This window comes from Sinocyclocheilus grahami, unplaced genomic scaffold (genome assembly GCF_001515645.1).
Source record: "Sinocyclocheilus grahami isolate Dianchi unplaced genomic scaffold, SAMN03320097.WGS_v1.1 scaffold152.1, whole genome shotgun sequence".
Taxonomy (NCBI): domain Eukaryota; kingdom Metazoa; phylum Chordata; class Actinopteri; order Cypriniformes; family Cyprinidae; genus Sinocyclocheilus; species Sinocyclocheilus grahami.
In genome coordinates, this window is record NW_015505331.1 from 74,937 (window position 1) to 91,337 (window position 16,401).

The following is a 16,401-nucleotide window of genomic DNA, read 5'->3' on the forward strand; positions in this document are numbered from 1 at the left end:
GGGAGCAGTTGGGGGTTCAGTGCCTTGCTCAAGGGCACCTCAGTCGTGGTATTGAAGGTGGGAGAGAGCGCTGTACATTCACTCCCCCCACCTACAATCCCTGCCGGTACGAGACTCGAACCCGTAACCTTGGGTTATGAGTCCGACTCTCTAACCATTAGGCCACGACTTCCCCATTTGTACATGGTACGATGGTAACGCCATGTATTTTGTACCATGGAATAACTATTTTTTGAAGCACCTAACTTGGAGTACCACATAAACAATGTGTGATAGTATGACTATCTGGTACCACAACTACAGGGCTGTAACCATAGAAATTGAGAGGGATGAGGCCACCTCCTACCCCCAAATAGTCCGATATAGCCAAAATTTCCCCACCAATATTTGATATTCTTCACTCTCAGAAAAAAAGGTACAAAAGTTGTCACTGAGGCAATACCTTTTCAAAAGGTACATCTTTGTACCTTATTTACCCCTAAAAGGTGCATATTTGTACCTGAAGTGTAGATATCAGTATCTTTATGGTGTATGGTACCTTTTTGAAAGGGTACTGCATTAGTGACAGCTTTTATACTATTTTTCTGAGAGTGTTGAGTTGATGCTGCTCTGTTGCACTTCATTACGCACCGTTCTGTTTGTTGTTAGGATGACAAAATTGTTAAAGCTTTTTGTTGAGGCTTGGTGGTCTAGTAATGCTTGGCAATGTCAAAATGATTAAGATGGCCAATCAAATCAAAGAAGACAGGGTTTACTGTCCACAGAAGCCGAACATGAATTACAGTTCTACACATTGTAAAAAAGTTGTGAGGTATTTGTAATAGCTAAACATATAATATTTGAGCTGTTTTACAATAGAAATGTAAGTGACAGATAATAGTAATATTCAGTTATTCAGACTACTTTTATGTCAGATCTCACTGTTTTGAATTGAAAATAGAGTATAATTTATTTATTATAATATAATTCTTAAATGAACGTAATTGAAACGTTATCCTTTTTATGAACATTAGGTGTAAGAGAAAGAAGGAATGTGTGCAAAATATATTTTGTAGAATTAAAATGTTATTTGCAAATTATTCAGATAGATTACAATAAATTCTAGTTCTTTTGCGATTTCTTTATTCCTATAAATCCCTTAAAATACTTTAATTGGATTATTTCTTTCAATGAAATCCCCCCACACAAAAAAAATGGGGTTGGTCCCCCCTAATGTTCCTAATGTTTGACATGGTTATGGCCTTGCATCTCTGTACCGTAGTATATCACAGTACTTTTTGGCTAGGGGAATTTAAACTGCTCCTCAGTTGTGCTGGCTTCACCCCAACAGAAGCGATAAGTAGACTTGGGCTCTTACGGGGGTCAGGCCGTCCACCTGCAAGTTATTCAATCAGGCATGTCATACGTGACAAATGAGCGTAAAAGAAACCCCTCTCCCTCTCAGAGCACCGCAGTCTAATTTACTAATTGTATGTGTGTGCGGATTACTGTGTTCAGTTTCAGCTCTCCTCTTCAGACTCGCTGCTCTATGAGCAAGAATGTGGCGGTATGGAGAAGAGTCAGATTCTTCTGGAAATCTCCCGGAAGCTTCCAATTCACACCCAATTCACACCCGCAGCCCGAGGTCAGGAAACCCTTCGGCACTATAACATATAAAAACAACAGTGTGAAGAATAAATAACATCTCAAAACATAACTGGATCTAGTCCAAATGTAACTCGATTCACACTGAACCTGTAAACATTAACCTGCTCTATCAGCACCATGTAATTGAGGGAGGACACTGAACTCTGATTACTCCAGAGACACTGAATCTGCAATTAGTGCATTTTGAATGGCTTTCAGTGAAAAGCATCTGCACCATGTTAGAAGGTTTCCCTGCATCAGTGCGTTGTAACACAGGTGAATCTGTGATGCCAGTACTGAATATTTAGCACTATGGCAAAATAAATTATATTTTAGGTCTATGCTTTTAAAAATGTTGTAAATCAAAAACATGCAGTCCGATCAGTGTAGCCCGTTTCCCAAAATTAATGACTCTTATTGAGTATTTCAAAGAGACGAGCTACCGTTTGAGTCAATATCAAACACTGTCTCAATTTTCAGCATTAGCAAAGAAAGAATTTTTCCCATATGTACACAAAAAGGAGATTATAGCTGAAATACACCCAAATGTATTGGAACCAGATTGAATTGCGAAATCTGTATTGATACCCAGCCCTGCAACAAAACAAAATTCATTATTTGCTGAAAATCAGTAAAAAATTATGATGTTCAATGCCACCGTCTTGTAACTGACCACAACACTTCAAAAACATTGTGTGAAGAATGCAAGTTAGTCTGGTTTAGTACAACTTAAGGAGAAGAAAATTGACAGAATTTATTTTAAAAAATATATAATTTTCATTTAATACAGTGTAAACAACTTGACAAGTGATCAATTCAGTAACACCAGTGTGTCAATAACAAACAAAACCAACAAACAAGATAAGAAAAAAAGTGAATAAGAAATGAATTGAATAATAAATGTATTTTAGATATAGATCAGCATGTGCTAACAGTAATAGTAAGGATAACATTATTTTTGCGTAAACTAATATGATTTTAGTCCATAATACATAACTATTTTACAAATGGCACAAGTGTTTTACCTGAATGGCCAGTAGATTTCCTTTTTTAAAAGCAATGGGATTTTATTATTATTATTTTTTTAGTTTGGGGTCTAAGGACTGAAGCACCTACTGTAGTTGTACTGATTTTCTTATTATTTGGTAAGTGATCCATTTATAAGTTTTGAAGCCATTTCATAAATCAAGACATAATTTATAGTGACTTTAAATCACTTAGACAAATGTTGAAACATCATAAATTTCTGTTAAAGGGGTCATATGATGCTGATAAAAAGAACATTATTTTGTGTATTTGGTGTAATGAAATGTGTTTATGCGGTTTAAGGTTTAAAAAACATTATTTTCCACATACTGTACATTATTGTTACTCCTCTATGCCCCGCCTTTCTGAAACGCGTCGATTTTTACAAAGCTCATCGGTCTGAAAAAGCGAGGTGTGCTGTGATTGGCCAGCTATCCAGAGCGTTATGATTGGCCGAATACCTCAAGCGTGAGACGGAAATGTTACGCCCCTTACCATACTGTGATGATGCCCTGTCAGGCTGGAGCGATGATTCAAAAACATGAAAACTCATTATAAACGAGGCATTCGTTGCATCCAGTGGATTATGCTATATATACAATTCACTTCATTACGCACCGTTCTGTTTGTTGTTAGGATGACAAAATTGTTAAAGCTTTTTGTTGAGGCTTGGTGGTCTAGTAATGCTTGGCAATGTCAAAATGATTAAGATGGCCAATCAAATCAAAGAAGACAGGGTTTACTGTCCACAGAAGCCGAACATGAATTACAGTTCTACACATTGTAAAAAAGTTGAGGTATTTGTAATAGCTAAACATATAATATTTGAGCTGTTTTACAATAGAAATGTAAGTGACAGATAATAGTAATATTCAGTTAACCCGACCCGTACCCGAGATCGTCTGACCCAGCCCGACCCGACCTGAGCACAGTTGGCACAGTTCAATTTAGAGCCCGAAAATACATGTAAAGAAACAGAATCATGAAGGCTCGGCCAGTTCACAAGGCAAAAAAAAAAAGGGGGGTTCAGTCTGACTCCGTTGAACCCAAGGTACTAGGCTACATGTACTTTGTCACTACTGTTCTGTAATAAAAGTTATTCTTCATCAAGATCTTCGACGTCTTCACTTTTTCTTACATTTGGTCACATAAATTCTGCCAAGTTTTTTAATGGTTGTATACGACAAGACAATAATTCTTCCATCGTGCAAATTATGGTCATTTTCGGGCGTTATGCAAATCTTCCCACATCGTGAGGTAGGTATGTGGGGTAGAGGTCTGCACAGGCTTTAAACTGAAGCCCGAACCCGACCCGTACCCGAGATCGTCTGACCCAGCCCGACCCGACCTGAGCACAGTTGGCACAGTTCAATTTAGAGCCCGAAAATACATGTAAAGAAACAGAATCATCTCAGCTATCAGGTTCTGTCATCACTGCCAATTGATAAAACCAGATTGCTGCCATCACTGTTCTGTCTGCCAAATGTAAGAATCGCTCTCTCTCGTCTTTCTCTCCCCTCCCTCTCTCCATTTCTGTGTGTGTATCAGTGCATCTCCCACACATCTACACACTCTTCCCTTAATGAAAGGGAGACGTAGAAATGTGATCTGTGTGTGTGATAATTACAGGATGTTGTTGAAGCGCTTGGTCACATTTATTTGAGTGGACACAGTGAATCTTCTCAAATGAGTTTTGCTCTGTGTCAATATCAGGTTCCCATCCTTCAATTAAAGTCCAGGTCTGAGTGTGTGTGTGTGAGAGAGAGTGAGTGAGATGGAGAAAAAGAATGACTAGATGTGTTTGTAGAGGTTTTGAATGCGTGTGTCTGATTACACTGTTTTTTTATTATTAGTTAATGAGAATTGTTCCTGTGGCCTGTGCTCTTCACTCCTGCGTCTGTCTCTTTCTTTTTTTCTATAGGTGTGTACTAAAGATGGATCATCATTGCCCATGGTTTGTAAACTGACTATTGAAATAAAAATGGACCCTGCTTACTTTCTAAATGCATATTTCCAGTTAATGTGAACAGCTTATTGGTGCATTTTATTCCAAGGAAAGAATATTTGTAAGTTTGTAATGTTTAATCTAAGTATAATAACTTATTCTTCCTTTAAAGGAGTAGATTACCCAAAAATGAAAATTTGCTGAAAAGTTACCCACCCTCAGGTCATCCAAGGTGTAGAGTTCTTCATTGGAACAGATTTGGAGAAATTTTGCATTGCATCCCTTTGCTCACTAATGGATCCTCTGCAGTGAATTTCCAAACAGCTGATAAAAACATGACATGACTCCAGTCCATTAATTAACATCTTGTGAAGGGAAAAGCTGTGTGTTTGTAAGAAACAAATCCATCATGAAGGACTTTTAGCTTTAAACCATTTGGCCAAAAATACAAATTCCCTTTAGATAATAACATTTCCTTCAGTGAAAATGCCCATCCCCTGTTGTCCTCTCACTTCAAAACCCACCAACATATGTGACCCTGGACCAGAGGCAGACAAAATACTCAACTCCATTACTTGAGTGAAAGTACAGATACTGCTGGTCAAATATTACTAAATGCTGTCTAATCGCTCTCGTGGTACTTTAATGTCATACACAGAACAGTCTGTGCAGTGCTGCTGCAAGTCCAACACCTTTTGTGTTTTATTAGGAGACGCACAACAGTTCTTCTGTGGCTTTATAGGTAATATTTTCACGTACACAATTTAGCAAAATCAGACAATATTGTTTCTAACATATACCACAATATTAACTTCTTATTATTGAATTGTTGTAAATAAATATCACATTTGGAACTGGTCAGTGTTCAAAAAATACTGGGAAATCTCTTTATGTAGCCCTTCAAGAGTGATTACTGATAAACTGTCTGAAAAAAAGAAAGTCACGTTTTAGAGAAGAAAAAAAATATCACCCACTGACTTTCAAAACTGCTAACGACTTTCTACTTCGAGGACCTTGATAGAAATGTAGTGGAGTGAAAAGTACAATATTTGTCTTTCAAATGTAGTGAAGTTAAAGTCCTAAGTTTCCAGAAAAAATAATACTCAAGTAAAGTACAGATACTCAAAAAGTGTACTTAAGTACAATACTCAAGTAAATGTACTTAGTTACTGTCCGCCTCTGCCCTGGACCATAAAACCAGTCTTAAGTCACTGGGGTATATTTGTAGCAACAGCCAAAAATACATTGTATGGGTCAAAATTATCGATTTTTCTTTTATGGCAAAAATCATTAGGATATTAAGTAAAGATCATGTTCCATGAAGATATTTTGTAAATTTACTACTGTAAATATATCAAAACTTAATTTTTGATTAATAATATGCATTGCTAAGAACTTCATTTGGACAATTTTAAAGGCGATTTTCTCAATATTTTGATTTTTTTTGCAACCTCAGATTCAAGATGTTCAAATAGTTGTATCTCGGCCAAATATTGTCCTATCATAACAAACCATACATAAATGGAAAGCTTATTTATTCAGCTTTCATGTGATGTATAAATCTCAATTTCAAGAAATGTACCCTTATGACTGGTTTTGTGGTCCAGGGTCACATATTTGTTTAGAACTGTTATAGACTGTTCTTAATTGAAAACAGTGCTTGATTTGTGCATATTTCTCTCCTGATTCAGACAAAAGGACTGGAGAAAGCAATGTTATACATAGAGGACTATTTTAGACGGAAAGAATGGTTTGAAGTTAAAAACGTATTGATGGATTTGTTTATTATGAACATGCAGCTTTTTGCTTCACAAGACTTTCATTGATGGATGAGTCATGTGGATTGCTTGTGGATTATTGCTTTTTTTAATCAACTTTCATCCTGATGGCACCCATTCACTGCAGAGGATCCATTGGTGAGCAAGTGTAATGCTACATTTCTATCTGTTCCAATGAAGAAACAAACTCATTTACACCTTAGATGGACTAAGAGTGAGTAAATTCCTAAAATATTGTAAAATGGTAGGTATAATATTCCTTTAAACATCTTTAATTTCCCTCTGATGTTGCTTAGGCTGTGCAGTCTACTGGTAATTGGAGTAATTTAGGCATTTATTTAACTTGCATTCAGGAAGTAAAATGGCTATTTTCATTAACTTAAAAATTGCTTAACACGTTACATATTGTTTAAATGTCAAAATTACATTCTTTTTTTTTTAAAAAGTGACGTTTATTCTCTTCTTCTTTGTGTGTGCTTTTGTGAGCATGTTTAGGCTGAATAACTGTATTGGATTCTACAACTATAAGTTCTTCATGCTCTTCCTGCTCTACTCACTTCTATACTGCCTCCTCATCGTCACAACGGTTACACCAACCTTCATCCAACTGTGGCTGGTCAGTTCATATATTTTTTAGCAACATGCACTTTCAGTGGTAGAGACTAGTCCACAGTCCACCTACGGTCACTTTTTCAATTATTTGAAATATATTACACATTCTAATAAAATATATAGCTTTGATGCAAAGTCGCTTTTAGATAATTTGTGAATAAATGTGATAAAAAGGTTTTATCTTTTGCAGTATAATGTGTTCTTACTAATGCAGTAATCCTCATTATATTAAATTCTTAAATCAACACTTATTTCTGTGTTTTACGGAATCTTACTATAACATTCCTGGCTTACACTCCTCTCTCTCTCTCTCTCTCTCTCTCTCAATTCAATTTCAATTTTCAATTTAAGAGTGCTTTATTGGCATGACAAAAATTATACATTTGTATTGCCAAAGCAATTGCAGCTGGACTGCTTACAAATAGTGCACATATGTATTAACAGAAAGAAAAATAATAATAATAATATATAAGTATTAAGCATGTAGTGCAAAATGAATTACTAATGTATGTAAACTAGAAATAAAAATAAAATAAGGGATTAGACAGATTTACAGAAGCAAAATATACGTCTAAGTAATATAATACAGTAATATGGCATAATATAATCTACATGTGCTGAAAACATCAGATCAGGGCAGGGTGAGTGTTTTCTCTTCTGTGGTGACAGGCAGACACATATTGAGCAGCAAACACACAGCAGTTCTTCTGTTCTCCTAACAGATACGGCAGTTTCTCCTGGTTTGAAAGAGTTTTAAATGTCTGATGTATTTGCTGTATTTTATCATAGAACACTGTCTGTATATCTGTGTATTTGGGGCATTCTGTTAGGAAGTGCAGTTCTGTTTCAGATCACAGTGTGAACACAATCTCTTCTCCGGTGGCAGCCATGTTTTTCTGTGTCTGCCCGTCTCTATCATCAGCTTGTGTCCCCTGAGTCTGTATCTGGTCAACGTGCTTCTCAGTTTTTGACACTGTGTACAGATACTCTGCCATACTGTACTCTCTCTTTAGGGCCAAATAGCATTGCACTTTACTCTGTTGTTGTGTTTGTGTTTTCCAGTCAGTCATGTAGTTCTGTTTGATTTGTGCAGTAATCTGATTGATTCTGATGTTGTGATTCAGAGCAGCAGTAGATGTTAGTGAAGCATCAGGACTGAAGCTCTGGATCAGCTGAGGGAGGGGCTTGCTTTCTTTGCTCATCTCTTGGTATTGCAGGGCTTTATAATGATATGATTGGGGGTCACTGAGCTTCAGATGTTTCCAGAATTTAATTGCCCTTTTTTTGTATCTTTATGATTAGAGGAAATTTGCCTAATTCTGCCCTGCCTGCGTTATTTGTTGTGTGCCGGTGCACATGTAATATATTTTTACAGATTTCTGCATGCAGGGTCTCAATGGGATGTTTTTCCCCATTTGGTGAAATCTTGATTTGGATCTCTCTCTCTCTCTCATATATATATGTGGGTGTCTGGGCAAACTTCTTACTGGTGTTTGGAAAGAAAAAAGTCTCTGGCCATTTCCAGTATCCAGCAGGTCAGTATTAAGCAATAATCATTGTTCTGACTCTAAGGCTGCGTTTACACTTGGCATTAACATGCGACCTGTATCCGGATGTTGTCCACATACACATTGAAAAGACAAGTGTAAACGCGCTTCTGATCGGAATGTTATCCGATCAGCGTGTCCTGGTCCAGAGGTAGTCGAGGACGCATTGTGATCGGATCTCGGTGTAATGTAAACGCAATCCAGCCATCGTGTCTGCATTCGCAGGTCGACATCACGCAAAACTCTGCCCCCCTCTCTCCCGAACTGTCGGAAGAACAGAGCGCTAGTGAGACTCGTCCCGTGACTGAAAATAGTTTTCAAAAGAAAACCCACCACTTCAGGTCGACTTTGCACCGCAGACTTATTTAAATATTGCGCGGGAAATACAGATCCGATCGAGAAGTCAGCTGATGTTGCCAAGTGTAAACGCGCCGTGTCCTGATTGACTGATGATCCGATCTGCTTGATCAGATCACGGTGATCGCATGTTAATGCCAAGTGTGAACGCAGCCTAAGACAGGGTTCCTCAAATCTTGCCCTGGAGGGCCAATGCGCTGCAGAGTTTATTTTCAACCTTGATCAAACTCACCTACCTGTGATTTTCTAATGATCCTGAAGACAATGATTAGCATGCTCAGGTGTGTTTGATTAGGGTTAGAGCTAAACTCTGCAGGAAAGTGGATCTCGTGGGCCAGATTTGAGGATCCCTGCTTTAAGAACTCAATAAGTGAATGAATGAATGAATGATGCATTCATATAGCGCTTTAATGTGTATTGTTGTACACCCAAAGCGCTTTACAATCATATGAGGGGGTCTCTCCTCAACCACTACCAGTGTGCAGCATCCACTTGGATGATGCGACGGCAGCCACAGGACAACGGCACCAGTGCGCTCACCACACACCAGCTACAGGTGGAGAGGAGAGAGAGTCATAGAGGCAATCAAGTGGTTGGGGATTATTAGGAGGCCATGATTGACAAAGGCCAGGGGGGCAATTTGGCCAGGACACCGGGGTTACACCCCTACTCTTTACGAAAAGTTCCATGGGATTTTTAATGACCACAGCGAGTCAGGACCTCGGTTTAACGTCTCATCCGAAAGACGGATGTAAAGTGAGTTTACATGCACGTTAATAAGCCGACAACGGTCATGTAAATGCTGTAACCAGTTTTCTTTGATCGAAATAAGGTCATAAACGGTGCAAGCATAAATTCTGCACAGATTTTGTGTGGCATGTAAACACATTAACCTGCTTTCTGTCGGCTTATTGAAGTGCGCATGACCCAGACATTTTTTTTAAAGGGGTCATATGATGCTGCTAAAAAGAACATTATTTGGTGTAATGAAATGTTTATGCGGTTTAAGGTTCAAAAAACATTATTTTCCACATACTGTACATTATTGTTTCTCCTCTATGCCCCGCCTTTCTGAAACGCGTCGATTTTTACAAAGCTCATCGGTCTGAAAAACAGTGTTGTAAATACAACTTAACCACTGATTTCTAGTTGTGTCCATTTTTGGAAGGCCAAACAAAGTAGTTTCGCTTTCACAACGAAACACAGCGTCACACACGGCGGCCTAGAGTGAGCAGAGGCCGGGGGATAAAGTAAGGAACGACCGGCGGGCTAGAGTGAGCAGAGGCGGCGGATTCAACAAAGGAGCGGCGTGTGGGCTTGCAGCAACCACATCTGACGACCCCAGGCTAGACTCCGCTTCGTCCACGGTGAAAGCCGATCCGGCGATCCATAGCGCAAAGTTGTAGTATTTCCTCAGCAACCAGCACGGATCAGCTCCAGGCATGACAAAGCAGATATCGTCCTCTTTTGGAAGACAAAACAAAGTAGTTTCGCTTTCACAACGAAACACACAGCGTCTTTATGAGATGGCGGCGGCAACAACAATACTACATCGAGAATAAAAGTTACGCCTTCTTTCTTTGCGTGAACATTTGGGCGGCGTTATGCAAATCTTCCCACATCGTGATGTAGACATGTGGGGGCGTGTTAGAATGAGCTGTTTTAGGTAGGTGTGGCTGACTCTTAACTTTTATAAAGAGTATCTCTTTGGACTTTAGACTTTAGTCTTTGCAACTTTACAGATGATCTTTATGCACCAAGAGCTTGTAACACTCCAAAGAGAAAGGAAAAATTGAAATCGCAGCATATGTAGAAGTGGTGCAGTCAAAACGCTGCATCTGCAACTGCATGAGAGGATAATATGGGAGCTGTAAGTTTCCCGCTGACATGCTGCAAGCTTTATTTAACAACACAACTGACTCAGAGTCAGATATGCAAATGGTTAGTTAAGTTTTGACGTCACTACGGGGAAATAACCTTATTTATTAATTAAGTCATGTAAACGCAGTTTTACTGATGTGCATGGTTATTTTAATAAGCTGATATTTGTGAGTTATCAGATTTCTAATGTGCTTGTAGATGTGCACGATGATGCATGACAACCACAAACAACCTAATTTAAGATTGACCAATCATTTTTGAAGAATAATTGTTTATTCAAATTAATAATAATAATAAACATAGATTACTGTTCAAAAGTTTGAGCCCAGTAAAACTTTTTTTTATAGAAATTGTTTTTATTCACATTAAATTGATCAAAATTGACCGTTAAGACATTTATTCTTACAAAAGTGTTCTGCTTCAAATAAATGCTGTTTTACTTTATATTCATTAAAGAATCCTGGAAAAAATGTATCATCGTGTCCACAAAAATAATAAGCAGCACAACTTTTCAAGATAATGAATTATTGACGACAATAAAGTACCAAATCAGCATTTCCGCATGGAAGATATATAATGGCTGCTTAAAATTCAGCTTTGCCATCACAGGATTAAATAAAGTTTTACGTTTTAAAATAGAAGATAGTTCTTAAAGTATAATAATATTTCACAATATTAGTTATTTTTTAATTATAATAATATTTCACAATATTATAGTATTTTTTATCAAATAAAGCCTTGGTGAGTATAGAAGACTTCTTTCAGAAACATGAATGAACGCTTATTGTCTTATATCAGGGGTGGCGACCGTCGGTCCTGGAGATCCGCAGCCCTGCAGAGTTTTGCTTCAACCCTAATCAAACACACATGAACAAGCTAATCAAGGTCTGAAGGGTTAACTAGGAAGCCACAGGCAGGTGGGTTTTAATTAGAGTTGGAGCTGAACTCTGCAGGGCTGCGGCTCTCCAGGACCGGAGTTCGACACCCCTGTCTTATATCATATTGGTACTGCCACCATGTGACGTTACCATAGTTAAATGAGCTTTAGGCATTTTGCCCAATGACACTGCTTAGTGCTTACCCATGGTAAAATCACTGTAGGCACAGCTGAGAGAGTGTAAAACATTTCCTGATATTAACATTTTCCAGTTTTCAGATTGAAATGCTAGTACTGATACATTTCAATACTGTATATCCTTGTTAATACTGGTATTTCCCTGTTTAGTTAAATGGCAGCAATCAGAAGAATTTAAGATGTGTGTGATTTATTTTGATGTAATGCCACAACACAGATGTCATAGCTTTTGTTTACCAACTGTTTCTGTTGTGTCCATTACAGTCATGGGGATGGACATTCTTTCCCCTTGAGATGGCAGATGTCATCTCACAGTCATTCAGTGATGAATGGAAATGGACATTATGCCATGGAAGGAAGTGTGGGTAAGACATATTTTCTGAATCATATTTCACAAGTCAGTCAATTGTGTTTATTGGTTAATCATTTAGAGCCTAGTTTGCCGGTTTGTAGAGTTATCTAATTTTGTGTCACTGCTGTAATCAGAATGGTTTGGTAATTCTTTTATTTAGAGGGAGACCGACTTTATCCCAGTTCTCACGCTGTCTCTGAAGGTGATCTCCTCTCTGCTTCTGTCATTAACTTAAGTGTGCTATCACAAAGAGTAGGATTACGAACACTTACTTTAAAATTCCCCTACTGATGTAAAACAAACTCCAAATAGCACTCGGAATAGTCTTTTTTTTTTATTCTCAGTAACTGGCCGTTTAAGAGAGAAATATATGGAAGCTTTTATTGTAATACAAACATTTTTTATTTTGCAATTCAAGTAATTTTGGAAAAAAGAGGTTCAGACTGCTAGTTTATACTGCCCCCTTGAGGCCAAACCAGGGCTGCACAACCTGATCGAACATTCTGATTTGAGCTATTTGTCTCTCATTCTGTGCTGCCATCAGTCTCACCTGAGGGGGTCTCTGTTACCAAAGCAGTGGATGACTAGCAGTAATGAAATAAGGTAGGAGAGATGATTGTTCTGCTTTTCAAGGACACCTCCAAAGCAGCAGCATTCAAGTATTCAAATTGTTATATAATATAAACTGTTCTTTGTATTTGTAGGTTGACAGAATGTGTCATGTGACATTGTCACAGCGAGTCTCTCAACTGGGGCGATTTTAGAAAGATCTCAATCATAGGTTAAGCTTACAGGAGTGGCGGGAGGCCCTCAGGGAGACAACTGCCTGCATGCTCAGTTTTCACCTGAAACACTTCCTGCAGGAGCGATCAGTTCTCTGAAACCTCTCTTTTACTGATCAGGGTGTGAGAGAGCTTTATCAGGTGTAAATTCATTATTTTGTGGTGAAATGTAGTTTGGTGTTTTGTATGAACTGAATAACAGATTTTATTAAAAAAAAAACAATTTAATACAAAATATTTTATTTGTATTTCTTTGTCTGTTTGCATCACTCTAGAATGTTTAGGAACAGTCTAGAACACAGTTTGTTTTAATCCTGGTGGCATCATGGATAAGCACATGTATTTGAAAGATTGTAATACACTTGCTCACATTAAGCATGGGTAAATCCATAACCACCACCAATAAAAATACAGAGGCCAGCCCTGATAAACCAATCACACATACACAGAGACACTTTCTGTTGGCTTTACCAGATGGATGAAAAAGAAAAGAAAACAACATGCAAGCCACTTTAGCTGAATCCAAGTGAATGTGTGTGCAGTTGCTGGGTTGTCAGTCTGTGCCGAAATACCTCTGGCCGAAGTGTGTCGGAGCAACAGCGTGAACTTCAGTTGTCAGTATAGTGATGTTAGGAAACTCCTGAACAATAGATTGTGCACCTGCACACAGCATTATTTAAAAATGGACTTTATATATAGGAAGTGAAAACTAAAGTGACAGTAAAGACATTAATACAAAAAATATATAATTTATAATATAAATCATTTTCAACACCGATTATAAAAGTTTCTTGAGATACTTTCTTGAGAAAAAACTACCGACCCCAACTTTTTGAATGGTGTATATAAATTATACATGTCAAAAAATGATTATAAATGAGTGAATATATTCCAAATACTGGGATTAGGTTTACGGTTAAGTTTGCATCATTTTATACTTTTTTTCTTTCTTTATTTGAGAACTATTAATAAGTACTAAGAAGATAGTTAAAATAATACAGATATTTGTCATGTAATTGATACATAAATGGGAATACAGATCAAGTCTTTACTGTGTTTGTGTGTGTCTTACCGTGTGGAGTGGAGAATAGACTCAGTAGTATGATATGTTTGGCCAGCAGGCCGTGTTCATTCAGCACCCGCACTGCTTCTATTACAGTGTTGCCTGTACCTGAACACACATTTACCCAACAATGAATTGTGCCTTTTAATGCAATTTTTGGAGTACTTACAGGTAGGCCCAGATTAAATTGCAATTCCTGTCATCCTCATTCATTCTTTTTCAACAAATGATTTATACCATGACCCCAAATCAGTGCAGAAAATGCAAAAGAAAAAATTAATTCACAGATTCTATGTAAGACGGTTTTATGCCTTGTTATAGAGGTCAAGTACTCACTAAGTATAGGGTACATGAGCAGAACCTTCCTTCTGCTGATGTCAGGAGGGAACTTTGCATAGTAAACTTTGGCCTTTTGTGTCTCCTCATCGCTCTGGATCAGAATCTTCCCAATACGGATTGACCTGCAGCAATCTCTTAGGCCTTGCTCCATGGCCTCACCTGCTCACACAATACATGCGTTTTGTTTTAGTATTGTATTAGTATAAAGGGCATGCACACACCATGTCTCTGTGTGTGTGTGTGTGTATGAATGTGTGTGACAAAAAGAGACTTACCACTCCTCATGATGCTAACCCCACAGTTTCCCTTTTCAAACTTCACACCCTCATATTTATGTCCTGCATAAGGAGCATAGAATGAAGCTTTTTTGCACAAACTCAACAGCTGATGGTGGCAGTGTTATATTAATATGCAAAAGGATTACAATGAACTGGAGGAATTAATCAGCATGGTAACAGGCTTACCTGTTGGTGTGGTTACAGTGCATTCACTGTAGGGAAGCTGATTGAGACCCTCCTCCACCACTAATCTTATCTGGGAGCAAAACAAACAGCCAATCTGATTCAAATTGAAGGGTAGCAAACAAAATACAGAACATAAGAGCCACTACTAATTTTACAATACAAAAACAATCAAGTGGATTCTTCAATAATATAGTAAAATAAAAAGGAAATCGGGGACTGTGTGAAATGCAATCAACCATATATTCATATGTCTTGATTGAAAAATTACCAAATGCAAGCTGCCTTTATTTACAAGGCCTTCAATAAAGATAATAGCTGGTTATAAACCATTAGTTTGATATGTTGACATTGAAACAAGACTACTACCATTTTGACCGTTTTTGGTGATGCTTACCAATCTATCCGCACAAAACACAAAATCACCTCTACTGGTAGTTCTGAGTGAAACAGAAAGAGGAAAAGTCACAATGTGACGACTTGTTGCAATATATGATACATGTGCAACAAAATGACATGAGATTATATCCCAGTTTATTCCGTGTACATTTTAGATACATTCTGATAAGTTACAGGTTTATGTTATTGTACACATGCTGGGGTGTATAGGTGCATATGATAAGATCTGGGCTAAGTATGGGACACGCAATGTGTACTCAATTGCAAATTCGGTTGAAAGGCGGACTGGACACTCACTTATCTCGAATGATTGTCTGAAGTTCTCGTATTTGGTCATTTAATGGCAAGAGTTTCAGCTGAGGTCCTATTTGTCGCTGGATGTCGCTCAAGGTTTGGTTTGCACACGGTTTGGTGTCATCTTGACAGGGCTCGGCGGCAGCGCTGCTGCGGGCGAAGCGGACGTGCTTCGCAGCGTGTTCGGGGCTCTCGCTGTTATTTAGCTGCTGGTTATGGCACGGCATCTTCTCGATAAGATCCGTTTCCATAGGACTAACACGAAATGAAAAGAAAAAAACACTACACCAAACCACCTGGTCCACTTAAATGATGGCTGTTCCACGGACGATGTATTCAGTGTATCTACCACTATCTCTTCTTCTTCTTGAAATTTTATTGGCGGTTGACAAACAACAAAATGGTGTATTTCCGCCACCAACTGGAATGGAGTGTGGATCAAAAATTGACTTACTTCCTTCCCAATTTTCCTTCCTTCCTTTTTTTTTTTTTTTTTTTTTTAATTCTCTCCCACAAATTAGTTATTTTAAGGAACTGAAAAATTAAACTATAGCATTCATTCCTTGAGTTCACCACTATCTCTTCTTCTTATATTTTTACGGCGGTTGGCATCCAGCGTATTGGTGCATTACCGCCACCTTCTGCTCCGGAGTGTGGATCAGAAAATAGGTTTACAGACTAAATCACCCACTTTCTTCCCTGCCAAATTTCCTTTTTTCCTTTTTTTTTTTTTTTTTTTTTAATTCTCTCCCACAAATTAGTTATTTTAAGGAACTGAAAAATAAAACTATAGCATTCATTCCTTGAGTTCACCACTATCTCTTCTTCTTATATTTGTACATCCATACATTTGTAACTTAATTC

At 37.9% G+C, this 16,401-nt stretch overlaps 2 protein-coding genes and 1 long non-coding RNA gene across 3 annotated transcripts in view; 2 read left to right on the top strand and 1 right to left on the bottom strand.

The window, feature by feature from the left end:
- The window catches only part of LOC107592350 (probable palmitoyltransferase ZDHHC20), a gene marked incomplete at its 5' end in the record, with an annotated part of 9,844 nt that extends 2,640 nt beyond the window's left edge, over positions 1-7,204 (top strand). Inside the window, 5 exons of the mRNA XM_016281851.1 lie at positions 1,498-1,624; positions 4,068-4,137; positions 4,574-4,606; positions 6,871-6,991; positions 7,178-7,204. Of these exons, the coding sequence (XP_016137337.1) occupies positions 1,498-1,624; positions 4,068-4,137; positions 4,574-4,606; positions 6,871-6,991; positions 7,178-7,204 (378 nt within the window). The remainder of the gene's footprint in view (positions 1-1,497; positions 1,625-4,067; positions 4,138-4,573; positions 4,607-6,870; positions 6,992-7,177) is intronic.
- A 4,359-nt stretch (positions 7,205-11,563) lies between these two features.
- LOC107592267 (uncharacterized) lies at positions 11,564-13,058 on the top strand. The gene is made up of 3 exons (XR_001609963.1): positions 11,564-11,777; positions 12,112-12,212; positions 12,744-13,058. It is a non-coding gene; the product is annotated as an uncharacterized lncRNA (long non-coding RNA).
- A 189-nt stretch (positions 13,059-13,247) lies between these two features.
- Positions 13,248-15,892, bottom strand: LOC107592266 (uracil phosphoribosyltransferase homolog). Its single transcript, XM_016281684.1, has 7 exons — positions 15,541-15,892; positions 15,242-15,284; positions 14,848-14,917; positions 14,659-14,721; positions 14,381-14,542; positions 14,054-14,152; positions 13,248-13,641 (listed from the first exon to the last, which is right to left on the bottom strand). The coding sequence occupies exons 1-7, from the start codon at positions 15,786-15,788 to the stop codon at positions 13,535-13,537; spliced, it is 792 nt and encodes a 263-aa protein (XP_016137170.1). The 5' UTR covers positions 15,789-15,892; the 3' UTR covers positions 13,248-13,534.
- Positions 15,893-16,401: the final 509 nt, after the last annotated feature.

Bases quoted from the DNA above. Each gene is read 5' to 3' on its own strand.
- LOC107592266 (XM_016281684.1), bottom strand. From the start codon at position 15,788: ATGGAAACGGATCTTATCGAGAAGATGCCGTGCCATAACCAGCAGCTA. The intron at 14,543-14,658 runs GTAAGTCTCTTT...TTGTGTGAGCAG, and splicing joins GGTTAGCATCATGAGGAGTG to GTGAGGCCATGGAGCAAGGC. The intron at 13,642-14,053 runs GTAAGACACACA...TGCTGTGTGCAG, and splicing joins TCTATTCTCCACTCCACACG to GTGCACAATCTATTGTTCAG.